The sequence below is a fragment of the Mytilus trossulus genome, chromosome 3 (assembly GCF_036588685.1).
Source record: "Mytilus trossulus isolate FHL-02 chromosome 3, PNRI_Mtr1.1.1.hap1, whole genome shotgun sequence".
Taxonomy (NCBI): Eukaryota; Metazoa; Mollusca; class Bivalvia; order Mytilida; family Mytilidae; genus Mytilus; species Mytilus trossulus.
Genome location: NC_086375.1, coordinates 54899838 through 54914012, shown reverse-complemented (window position 1 = coordinate 54914012; position 14175 = coordinate 54899838). Strand labels below are relative to the sequence as shown.

Sequence of the window (14175 nt, the reverse complement as noted above, 5' to 3'; positions counted from 1 at the left end):
GTTGGATTAAATTGAATTATATCAGATTGTAAAGAATCATCCATTTTAAAAAGACTTTAGTTTTCAAACTTCACCAGATAATTTATTTTATGAATAAAAATTTAAAATCCCACTTCTGACACCAGTGTAACGTTCCGGGGTTTTCTTGTCAGGATATACACCCGTAGTTACTTTTAATGTGGGCCTCCGGTGAAGGAAGTAATAATAAAAATCATAATGGAAGTTCATAAATTGTATTATTTCTATTTAAACAATACATCAAATACAGCGGTTCAAGAAACAAAATACGTTAATAATTATATACAATAAGTAATACGGCAAGGTGCATTACTTGCACTAAGATTAATAAAACAATTGCTCGGTGCAAAAAGATTTACTTGGTGCACGGCATTCAAATACTCAGCGTACTCGGTGCAGCAAATCTACTTGGTGCACTGCATTACTTGGTGCAGGAAAATCTACTTGGTGCACTGTATTTATATACTTTCACCAAGCAACTTTACTTGGTGCAGCAAATCTACTCGGTGCACTACATTACTTGGTGCACTGCATTTATATACTTTCACCAAGCAACTTTACTTGGTGCAGCAAATCTACTTGGTGTTCTGCATTTAAGAGACTGCTGACTGCATGGAGGTTTTGGAGAGAAGCTCAACGTAGGAACATGCGTTCCTTATTTTATACCATGTGTGACGTAATACACAAGTTCTTCATAAACAAGAACACGTAACGTTACATTTGGCGCGCTATACTGAAACTAAGTATAACCAAATACAAAATGAACAATAACACATAGAAATAACGTCGATATATAGATTTAAAGAAGTCAGTATATAATATAAGGTCAAAGTAAGCTATATCTTCTGTAAAACACAAATCAGAAAACAACAACGGACATCTGCGTGTATCAAGTGTGGAACGGAGAACACGGTAAAAACTATGTTAGCTTTCAAATCACCGGGGCGTAACAATTATATAATATACAAAATATAACACAATAAACTAAATATAAATGATTAGAGAATAATGCCCTTAAAAAATGAAGATTAGAGAATAACGGGCAAAACAAATAAAGATTAGAGAAATGCGCGGTCTTCAAATATAATGAATATTGAATGATTAATATAAGAAAACGCTAAAAATTAACTGTTTTAACAGAATTTTCCCTTCTTAAAATTTAAAGAAAATTATCAAAATTATCATTGTAAAAATATGATAGAAGTGAAAACAAACTTGGTAAACCTATTTTGGTTTCGTGATAACAGACTATATTATTCAGTCAGTGTGAACTGGTTTCTCCGATACTTCTACTCGGACTTTTAATTCAGTGGCGGATCCAGAGGGGGGCGTAGAGGGCATAGGCCCCGCCCCTCCTTTGCTCGGACTTTTTTTTTTTGGACTTGGACTTTAATCATGAAGAAAAATACACATCAACACGTCATTGTTGAGAAACAAATGAAAGCCTTGCTGTTGTTTGGAAATCACGGTACTCATTCATTTAAAAGAATATTTTTACTTCTTTTTTTTTTAAAGATTAAAGAAAACTGGGGGGAAAATTAGAGTAATGCGTAAAAAATCACTTTTAAAGAATAGACTTATTTTTTTAAGATTAGAGAAAAAAGGGGTGAAAATTAAATGTTTACTGAATAACAGTGAGTACCAAATCATGAATAGCAAAAATGTGAGAAATATGAAACCTCAAATCAAACCTATTAGAAATACGAATTATTAAAGAAGAATGTCCACTAAGCACTTGCACTAGACATTCATTATAATTCCTTCAAAGCTAAAAATGCTAACCGGCACATATTACATTCTGCAGTCGCACAGAATCAAAATGTATGAAAATGAAACAGACCCGATGTGTCTTATATGTCACCAAGGAACGCTCGGGAACATTTCATCCTAGAATGTGAAGGATTATCCGATACCAGGAATTCAATTCTGGATGAAGTTAGTGCCATTCTGAAGGGTTCATTAAATGTAGACTTTCATGAGCAAACGACATCAAAATTTAATGCAAAATATAGACTTTCATGAGCAAACGACATCAAAATTTAATGCAAAATACAAAGATGCAAATTCTTCTGGACATTACAATGCTACGGGAAAATCTGAAACTAAACACAAAAATAATGGCTAAAATGGAATACTGTAGCCGCCGACTCCTCTTTTTGTTACACATTACCACATATAGTTGCCTGTCAAAAGGATTGAAAAGGGACAAGAAAAACGTAAAGGTTTAATAACCCAACTATGATACGGAAAATGAACACTGTGTAAAGACTGAATTGTATATAAAACAAAAATTCAATGGTATTGGACTGTTAATGCACTATAAATAAAGCACGCAGGTGGAGGATATTACTGTTAGACATACTGGTGCCTATGAAGACACTGGTGTGGTTCTCCTATGTAGGAGGTTAAAGGTACAGATATAAGGTAAGGTATAATACGTTGAATTCCATGTCATTTATTCATCATCTACACTGGAACTTTACTCAGAAAAAAAGTGTATCTCTTTATACCTTATTAACCTTACTTTCAGGTATAGAGATATATGTTACCCCTAGCCAATTGACGTCACTATTCACCACCAGACTGACTTGCGGTCATCCGATGTTCATTACCCCAGTACTTTGATTTTTCTTGTGCTGGGAGGGTAAAAATTGTATTTTCGATAATTTTATAGAATAGCTCAGTACTTCTTAGCTATTTTGGATTCTTTTTGGTGACTGTTTTGGGGCTTGGAACAGCCAATATACATGTGTTCCTTTTTGGGATGACTGAGGATTGAGACTACTATAAGAAGTCTCAGCTGAGGACTATATGATGTCCCTATGATGCTTCGTGTTTTAAAAAGTAGGAAATGTGTTTTATAGACAGAATGCTAAGTTTTCATAATTTGGCACTGATCATTGTTAGTAAACCTTTTTTTACTTTAATTTTACAGCACAGTTGATATACCGTACTATGACACAAAAGTAGTGGTACTCCAAATACTGGAGGGAACAATCAAAAGAAGAAAATAGAATACGTATACTAGTTTCTCTCCTATTTCCAAAATGTCTCCTTGAACTTGGCCGAAGTTACAAAATGAAACTAACATTGCCATTGAGCATGTTGAGGCTGCTGTTGGCAAAGCCGTCTTTCAAATCAGTAATTCCAATCTGCTCTTCATTTAAAAAATGTCCTTCACACATTTCAGAGAAATTTCGTGCATTTTCTACAAACAAATCTCTATTGATGTCCAATGAACGACCTTTAAAATTAATGAAATTGCCAAAAATAGTTCAACCTAATTTTATATTATGGCTGAAAAATAAATATTTTGAATTTTTAATAAGGAACTACTATGATGCAACGTTTTCACAGTCAGAATTCCTGGCAGGAGCAACACAAGTAAGTTTATATAATCTGTTTTAATTTATTATTATGTAATATTTTCTAATTTAATTACATGTACATTTGTAAAAGTAAACTTATCTATATACATACATGTATCATGTATGTATATCAATGTGTTTATATTTACAGGTATCAGGTATGTTCACACAGAATACACTTTCTCTTCACCATGTTCACATTCACATGTTTACACCTGAGGTCACTTTGCAGCCAATATTAAATCAAATTCCAGTTGAACATACATTGTACCTGCCTATTTTTCAAAATGCCCATGGGGTTTTGCTTGCAAGATGGCTGTCATAGTCCTTAAAAACCTTCTAGGGGGTCTGCAAATACATTTTAATGTCGTTTTTTTGCTTCTACATACTTTTATAAGCCTAAATTCAATGGAAAATTAATTGTTTTGTTTAAATTGTGGACAAAACTGTCTTTTAAAATTTCAATTTGGGAGCCTCCATGCATGGGGGAAACCCCCAGCAATTAGTGACAGTTGGCAGCTATGGTTGAATTATCAGAAAATTCTAATTGTTAAATTAACTTGCTTATTTGTAAATACTGCATGTATTTAGCTCAGTATGAGTAAATCTATGAAGATTTTTATTGAAAAACACAAATGATAATTGTTATTAATAACAGCTTGGAACTTAGAGTGATCACACTTTATATTATGTATATTGAAACAATGAAAACAAAAATTAATATATAAATTTGTTGTCAGAATCTCACTTTATTTTGAAACAACGAAAAAAAAAATGTTTCTAGAAATATTCTTGATTACAAAATTATTAAACACGCAACCAATAAATAGGGTGCGAAAGAGTGAGATCAGTCTTTGGGCATGAAGATATTACAGAGGGTAGATATAGGAAGATGTGGTGTGAGTTCCAATGAGACAACTCTCCATCCAAATAACAATTTATAATAAAAAATAGCAGGCGTGGATGAGTTTCAATACATCCAAACGTCGTAATATTGAATAAACAATAAAGATTTAAACATGTGAAAGCTCTGTCACAGGCAAACAACCAATTACTAAAAAATATATGGGCATACACTACAGGCAAGTTTTCTTTATAAAATATTTAAGATAAACATTTAAATGTAATAACAATGATAGAAACATGATGTTACAATACCATTATTAAATCTACTGACTTCTTACAGATTCATAGCTACAAATGTATACATGTATATAGTTGTACACAGAGTGACAGGGATAAACCGATCACATCCTCACTGTTTTACCCAAGGTTTGATAATAACATACCATCTTTCGATCATTAGACATGTTACAAGACACTGGTGTATTATTTTAATTTTAGGCTATCACTCATGTGTCTAGTCTGATTTCAAGGGGACAGTTTGAAGATTTAGAAGAGTTAGTTGATCCTGATGTAAGTTTAACAACTCTGTAGAAAAATTGCTCTTTATCATAACATGTTTTGGGATTTCATTGATACCAATGTAGGAGATATTTGAGGGTCATAATCAAATCTAACAAAGCATTTATAATATTGTAAACAGCACTGTGCAAAGTGATAGAGATTTATACTGAATCAAGAACAAAATCTTACTAACTTTTTATCTTAATTTTCTGAAATAAGTTAAGTATGGAATTCTTATTTAATTTCTAGTTAATTTTTTATTTAAATCATAGCCAAAATATGGATGAAAAACCTAGCTAAAAAGAGGGCTATCTCATAATGCATTAAAATGTATCCTCTTATATACATTGTGTATGCTTATTTCTTTTAAATAGCCAGAAAAACTATACTTTCCATCGATTTTTTTTCCATCAATTCGTGTACATATTAGGCCAACTGAATCCCTCTTATTTTTTAACTGAGCAAATCATTTTGGTTGCTTAAAATTGCAAGAACATGTTTCATGTGTACATTGAACACCACCTACAGAAACATTTTAATTTTATCACATTTACCACATTTGTTAAAGTAAAAATATTGAAATTATAAGTGTATATTCCAATTAAGAAATTTATCCAATTTTAGCTCACCTTTCCTAAAAGGAAATGTGAGCTTTTGCCATCACTTGGCTTCCGTCGTCGTCTTCGTCGTAAACTCTTTCAAAGATCTTCTCCTCTGAAACTACTGAACCAATTACAACCAAACTTTAGCTGAATGATCCTTAGGGTATCTAGAATAAAGCTTGTGTTTTGTGTTTTATTCTCTATTTTGTGAAAAAACATGGCCACCATGGCTAAAAATAGAACATGGGGGTAAAATGCAGTTTTTGGCATATATCTCAAAAACAAAAGCATTTAGAGCAAATCTGACATGAGGTATAAATGTTCATTAGGTCAAGATCTATCAGCCCTGAAATTTTCAGATGAATCAAACAACGGGTTGCTGCCACTCAATTGGTAATTTTAAGGAAATTTTGCAGTTTTTGATCATTATCTTGAATATTATTATAGATAAAGATAAACTGTAAACAGCAAAAATGATGAGCAAAGTAAGATCTACAAATAAGTTAATATGACCAAAATTGTCAATTGACCCCTTAAGGAGTTTATATTGCCCTTTAAAGACTTTTTTCACAATTTGTTCATCATGTTGACTTACTTTAAAAAATCTTCTCCTTTGAAACTGCATGCTGTATCAATTTCAGCCAAACTTAGGCTAAATGAGTTTCAGAGTATCTAGTATAAATTTTATATTTTATTTCCTTGTATGTCAAGAAACATAGCTCCTATGGCTAAAATAGAACATAGGAGAAAATGATTTTTTTTTTTGCTTTTTAAGAAAATAGGACGTTTCAAAGAACATTTAAATAAATAAAAAAGCCAAAATAATCATTGATTAGAGATTTAACCAAAAAATTTAAAGTGAGCGATTCCTGCTCTTGAGAGCCTCTTGTTTAACATACTGTTGTAGATTTTATACACAAGAAACATACTAACATAGGCGGATCCCTTTTGTGGGAAAAATTTGGTTGATTATATAGGGAATCATTGAAGCATGACCAGAGAGGGTCCCCCCCTTAGGTCAGTCAGCGCCCCCTCCCCCTTAGGAAAAGTCTAATGAAGTTAAATAATACTAATTTTAAATTAATATTAAATAGGCTTATAATTGCTTATATCCACTTATTTGAACTCTGGTGGATATTTGTCTCATTTGCAATCAAACCACATCTCCTTATTTTTATACTGTAGAAATATGCTGGGAGATCCTAGTAAATGCCCTCACTTTAATTTTAAGGTGAAGAACAGCAATACAAAAAAGTTGTTGCATGGATGATGCTTATGATTTAACTTAGAGGTGCACTTAATAATTTTTACTTGTAGTCTATTGAAGAAATAAAGAGAAATTACAATCGCTTAAGTGAGAAGCAACACAGAGACTTGAAAATAATGGAAGACCATATTATTAAAATGTTTGTCCATCAAATTGGTATGATGTTTGGGAACTCAGGTATTTATCAACAAAAATATTGATTGTGCATGAAAATAGAATGCTTGGAGTTGGAGAAACCAAACACTAAATTCATTTTCAGCTCACCTGGCCCAAAGGGCCAAGTGAGCTTTTCCCATCACTTTGCGTCTGTCGTCGTTAACTTTTACAAAAATCTTCCTCTCTGAAACTACTGGACCAAATTAAACTTGACTCGGCCACACTCATCATTGGGGTATCTAGTTTAAAAAATGTGTCCAGTGACAAGGCCAACCAACCAAGATGGCCGCCATGGCTAAAAATAGAACATAGGGGTAAAATGCAGTTTTTGGCTAATAACTCAAAAACCAAAGCATTTAGAGCAACTCTGACAGTAGGTTAAATTGTTTATCAGGTCAAGATCTGTCTGCCCTGCTATTGGTGGGTTGCTGTCCCTAAACTGGTAATTTTAAGGAAATTTTACTGTTTTTGTTTATCTTGAATATTATTATAGATAGAGATAAACTGTAAACAGCAAAAATGTTTAGCAAAGTAAGATTCACAAATAAGTCAACATGATCGAAATTGACTTATTGTCCTTTAAAGTAAATTTTTAACAATTTTCATAAAATTTGTAAATTTTTACTAACATTTCCCACTGAAACTACTGGGCAAAGTTCATTATAGATAGAGATAATTGTAAGCAGCAATATTGTTCAGTAAAGTAAGATGTACAAACACATCACCATCATCAAAACACAATTTTGTCATGAATCCATCTGCTTCCTCTGTTTAATATTCACATTTAGACCAAGGTAAGAGACACAGGCTATTTAGAGACTATTTTTTTTTAAACTGGAGATGAATGTTTAGATTTATATATTGTAAGGACCAGTCTATTGTTGAAGACTGAATTTTTACCTATAGATTACCATTTGGTTATTTGTGTGTCATTCATCACATTGCTGATTTTTGGAAAATGACGCAGTCATTGTTCCATTACTGCCGACCTGAACTCCATTACATTTCTCTGCCTACCGCGCTTGGTTTTGTATTTACTATTTTCCATACAAACTGGAATCTGCGTTTGTTATCATTATGCATGATCATTGTGTAGATATCAGCCAGGAACCTGTTTACACTCGGTTTCATATTTACTATACAATCTAACTGGTTTCTGCTTGTATTCCACTACACTCGAACAAAGTGTTGTAGTTTGACGGGAACCAGTTTAGAGTTTTTAAACTACAAAACGTAATCGGTTATTGTTCATTCCGTTTTGGTGTTTCATACCGACTTATATGGTTTGAATAATCTTAAGACCCTTCAAACATTAATGTGATAGGTATATTAAAGACTGTTTTACAAAAGGATGGAACTGTTTTACTTTCAAAGTCGTACTATAGTGATATCTGTCATGTACGGATTTCCACTCTCACCGGTTAATTTCTTCTTTTACACGTGCTTTTAAAACTTCCTGTTTAAACATCGCAAGTTTCAAAATTGCTATTTGAGTGAATTAAACTTATTTTTACAATCATGAAGCGTTCCAGAATCATTTTCAAGCAGTTTCTTCTTCTCTTTGATGATGGAAAATAGGTTTTCTCAAGAAAATAGGTTTTCTCAAGAAAATAGGTTTTCTCAAGAAAATAGGTTTTCTCTAGAAAATACCGCAAACGATCGCAGAGGAATTGAAACGTACAAGACAAGTCGGCACCTGGTTAAATTGGCATCTAGTCAAATCGGCACCTATTTGACGTCAATTCGGCCTCCAATAATATTTGTTATAATATTTTCTATTCAATTCATTAATAACTGTTACCAAGTACATAGTGAATAGTTGTTGTGTATTTAGGTAAACAAGGAAACCAAAGTGAATATGTTGTTGTGTTCAAAGGTAAACAACGAAGCCCTTACCCAACTGTTGTTTTAACAATTAGACAATTATTACAATAAAATGGAAAACTATGAGTCCCTTTCAATAAATCAAACTTTCATGCCAAATAATTAGCAAATATAAGGTGTTTTTTTCAGTAAAGTTTAAACAGCATTAAACCAACAATCCTGTTAAATGCACAACTGGTTAAAATAATGCATAAAAATATCCAATATCTCATGTATTAGTCCAAATAATTATGACGTCTGGCAAGGATATTTTATTTTTTTTCTGGGACGCCTTCTTACAACGTTCGTAGGAAGGCGTCCCAGAAAAAAATTAACATAGCCTTGCGCTCATAGGAAGGTGTTCCAGAATAAAATTTAAAAAGCCTTGCCAGACGTAATAATTATTTGGACTACTCATATATATATATCATTAAAAATACACCAAAAAAGTCATTTAGGTGAGAAAAATAAATATATACAAAATGTACATGAACACCCAAAAATGTGAAAGTTAGTATTTAACTCTTTTTGCTTAAATACCGAAAACAATTCTGGCAATCCCTTTCTTATTTTTACTCATTTTGCTTAAAATGCTGTTTAAAATATATATTTAACATGGGTGATGAATTGACTATATCAGGTGTCGATTTAACCAGGTGCTGATTTGTCCAGGTGCCAATTTAACCAGGTGCCGGTTTGACTAGAATTCTTTGACAAATGTTTGAAATTATCTGAGTTTCATTTTAATTTAGACCTTTGATAACAGTAACAAAAAGATTATTTACTTAATATTTTGTGGGAGAAGGGGGTTCAGACTGTGGTATCAGGTCTGTTCGCGCCCAATACACTTTCGCACCCTACACGTTCGCACCCAAGGTCCGTTCGCACTCTACTCATTCGCGCCCAATTTTAATTCAAATTCAAGTTGAATAATTGGAAAATCATGATTGTTGTTTTAAATTGCTTTGGTGTAAATACTGAATGTATTTTTAGCTTGGTATGAGTAAAAAATTGAAGATTTAAAAGGAAAAACATAAAAGATAATTGTTTTTAACAGCTTGGTCCCTTTGATCTGAAACAACGAAGCAATAAAATATAGGAACCAAAATATAGCAATCCACTATTATAACCAAAACATGATAAAATTTATTCAACACACAGAAAAAAACATAGTCAGAATCTCACTTCATTTTGAAACAAGTCAATGAAACAAAGTTATAGCAATACACTAACCAAAACATGATTAAGAGTTATTCAACACAAAATAAAACGTTGACAAAATACCACTTTATTTAGAAAGGATTATTATTATTTTTAACAATACCCTATCCAAAACATGATTAAGATTTATTCAACACTATTTTGAGACAATGACAACAATTATACTAATATAAGAAAACACTTGCTTACAGAGTTATCAAACACAAAACCAATTAAGAACATGTAGGGTGTGAAAGTGAAAGGGGGCGAACATGAGTGGGCGCAAACATGAATGGGCGCGAACGGACCCGGATTCACACTATGTACCAGTGAGAAATATACAAGCCTTTCTATGATATTTATTTGTACAATTCAGGCAGTCTTGACCTATTCATTTGTCTTAAAAAAAAACAGCCAGTTGTCACCTTCACTTCACACACACACATATACAAATATCAATTATATGCTTACGAGACATGTTGCATTGTTAAACTAATTAAGGTATGTGAAAATCAAGACTTGCATAAAAACTATCCCAATATTAGAGACAGTGGCATCTTTTTTCCTCAGAGCTTTAAGCTCTTTGATTATACGACCAGGGTTGGACCTCTGCTGTCATAATCCAGCTGCACTCAGTGTCAGCCTTTTTTTATTTTACATATATACTCCACTCCACATATCTTTATATTTATATTGATGTAATCTGTTGATAATGAGTAAATAAATTCAACAGTAGCATATGGGCTGTTTAAAAGTCATAAATAAATTGAGAGAAAACAAATCCTGATTACAAACTAAAACCAAGGGAAACAAATCAACTATAAGAGGCAAAACAACACAACAGAAACACTGAAGAGCAACAAAAAGAAAAACGAAGGCAACATACATATAAACACACTTAAGGATTTGATAATAAATGCCCTCTGACTTGATACAGGACATTTAATAAAAATGGTGGTTTAAACTTGGTTTTATAGCTAGCCAAACCTCCTGCTTTTATGGCAATGTTAAAAAATATCACTAAAATGACACCAATATGTAACAGAAATACAGCACAAACAAACTTAGAACTTCCAGCACAGAGAAATGTACAAACAAACAATACAACAATCACTACAAAAACGTAGAGAAGAAGTGTCTGTTTTTGTACTATAATGTATTGTTGTACAAGGCATGATATTATTTTTTGTTATTCAGATATTTTCTTTTTTGCCATACAGGGAATGTATTTGTTGAAATTACTGTTGTGCTTCATTATAATTCTCCTGATGATAAGTCACTCAAGGAAACCACTCATCAAATCAAAACAGCAGAGGATATCATAAAAGCTGCCTTGGAAATAACAAAGAAAGTTGTCAATGCTAATTACAGGTAAAAAGTTCTTTTCAATGTTATATTAAAGTATCAACAGCTGGACTTGTTGCCTGTGCACTTCGCCAAACACATTAAAGGATTAATAATAGAAAGAGTTTTCTTGCTGTTAGATATAGTCTGTGGTTAATTTTTTATGCCCCTGGGTAGACATCAATAATTTTGTTAAGCCTGCTTTTGAGGTTGTAAAACTTAGACAGAAGCTTTTTTATGATTAAGAGATAATATCTGAATGAAAATTTTGAAATTATTTGTTTACAATTTTCAGCATTTTACAAATAGATGGACTAAATGTTACATACAGTATTGAAATCAATGGTTTTGACATCAATTAATTTGTTAAACCTTCATGCAATGATATGAAACCTGTCAGAATTTTCTTTAAGATCAAAAAATAACTCCAGAAGAATATTTTTGATTTAAAAAACTATTTTATAATTTCTGTATTTCATAGATAAATGTTACATTTCACACATGCCAAATTTTATTTTTATATGTCTTATATTCTCTTTGTAGATTTATTAAAGAGTGTACAAAGGGTTCAGAGAGTGACTGGATTATTAATGGAGTGAACCATTTTTCTATATTTAGAAAAGAAGAAGAAGAAGAAGAAGAAAACTGAAATTTGATTTTATTTTCTAAATGAAATGTATCTTTGTTTATAAAATATAAAAATTTGATATGCATTAGATATTCATTTGACAACAACATGTAATAAATACTGAAAATACATTTAAACAATTACACAAAAGATGTTTATATTTGTAACAGTAATTTAATGATTGCTGCAACCAAAAAATCCTCATATATCACAGTTAAGAAGGAAAAAAATACTGACTAAATAAAGCAAGTAAAAAGCAATATGAGGAAGACAACCACTTATCTTCTACTTAATGAACTAGGAAAAAGGTTTGTTCAGGTTAAAGGTATTATATGAGGATAGCAAAATAAAAAAGAGAGAACCATGATAGATATGCAAATTAAAGAAGGAAAACAATTAAAAACATGCAGTGTCTAAGCTGTTTAAAAGTAATAAACATGCAAAGTATATAACCACCAAACAAGAAAAATTATACAAAGTGTTTCATGATATTTTGTTGAAAAGAATATTTTTTTTGTCATGTCCTAAAAAACAGGTGTTTTTGTCATCATATTCAAATTATACAACAAAACCTTCAAATTTTTTAGAGGATAATTTTAAGAGTAAGTAAGTAAGTAAGTAATTTTTATTGGTTTAAAATCCAAAATCACAGGATTGATACCAAGACAATACAAATTTGTTATACACAAACATACAAACATATATATATCATACCAAATTTATAAACATTATATGCGGAGGTGGTACCACAAAGTTATTTAGTGCTTAATAGAGCATTTATATAAATGTACATGCCGCTTATAAATTTAACAATAATTCTAATTATATCAGTCTCAACACACGTATACAAAAATTTAAATCTTGCTTCATTAGTCATATTGAAAAAAGAAGGAACTATTTCACTAATTCTGGAAAACAGTTGGTCTCTAATTATATTTAGTTTTGTACATTTTAATGTAAAATGAAATTCATCTTCTACTTCTAAGAGACACAAAGGACAAATTCTTTCTTCTACAGGGGTTTTAGTGTGACGCCCTTGTTCAATTCTAAGAACACTATTACTAATACGGATTTTAGCAAAATTGCCTATTTCTTTTTTAAGAGAGAGAAAGAGATAATGGTTTACAAACAGGTTTTTATTGAGTGAAGAAATTGTTGTAAACATAGTAGATTTTTTGCAAGGTTACAACCCTATATATTGTGTTTGATTTAATTGACAATGAAGGTGAAAAGTGTTTTGTTTGTGTTTGTTTGAAGCAACTATATGATATGCAAATAAAAAGTGCAACATTTTATGATGATGAAAATAGTGAGAATATTAATAATTTAATAGCTCAGAATTCTTGTGTGGGTGAATTGGTACTTTACATGTTGGATAATTCAGACTGTTCATATATGATTAAAATTTGATACTGTCGACCTAGTCATTACATATTTTTGGCTATTTTAAGGCTGTATGTTACATTGCAAAAATTTCTATAAGGTCAACACTCTTTTTCATTTATTAGATTATCCCATTAATGTTTTTCTTTGCAATGTAACATGTTTTAAGAAAACTATTTTATAGTTATATGACAAATTTGAAACGGAAAATTTTACCATTAGCAAAACATAAGATTAAAGGCCTGCTTCCTGTTTAAAATATTGATGAATTTATTGTTGATACAACACAAACGAAATCTAGGCTACCTATGATTAAGGTGCAAATAATAAGTGAGCTTATTTACAAAATATTGTAAAAATCTTTGGGTACCAAGAATACTGCAATTATCGGGCCATTTGTACATTTAAGCAAATAGGTTGCAATGACTAGAAGCTAAACTATGCTTTCCAGTTTTTCTCTTTAGTTTTTTTTTACATTGTCTTATCGGGGCCTTTTATAGCTGACTATGCGGTATGGGCTTTGCTCATTGTTGAAGGCCGTACAGTGACCTATAATTGTTAATGACTGTGTCATTTTGGTCTTTTGTGGAAAGTTGTCTCACTGGCAATCATACCACCTCTTCTTTTTTATATTAAGATTGAAAGGAAGGAATATTGGAATATAGTTTTGTAGTAAATCTTAAGCTCAATTTTGACGACTTATAACCAGGATAATAAAATGTATGGCTATGTGCAAGGCCATTTTACAGCACAGTTCATGAATGAATCAAATTTTAAATATGACATGTTATTTTAGCTTGCGTCCATTTGAATGATTACCGTTATTATTTTAAAGGACATTTTGAGATTGTATTGGGTATGCTGATTGATTTCATACAATAACTTTGATCAGAAAGCGAGAGTTGTTCATCTTACGCCATCGAAAACTACATATATTTT

At 31.5% G+C, this 14175-nt stretch overlaps 1 protein-coding gene across 1 annotated transcript; it reads left to right on the top strand.

Moving 5' to 3' along the window:
* The first annotated feature begins 3066 nt into the window (after positions 1-3066).
* LOC134711868 (uncharacterized) lies at positions 3067-11932 on the top strand. The gene is made up of 5 exons (XM_063572816.1): positions 3067-3402; positions 4731-4802; positions 6713-6839; positions 11102-11252; positions 11769-11932. The coding sequence occupies exons 1-5, from the start codon at positions 3097-3099 to the stop codon at positions 11872-11874; spliced, it is 762 nt and encodes a 253-aa protein (XP_063428886.1). The 5' UTR covers positions 3067-3096; the 3' UTR covers positions 11875-11932.
* Positions 11933-14175: the final 2243 nt, after the last annotated feature.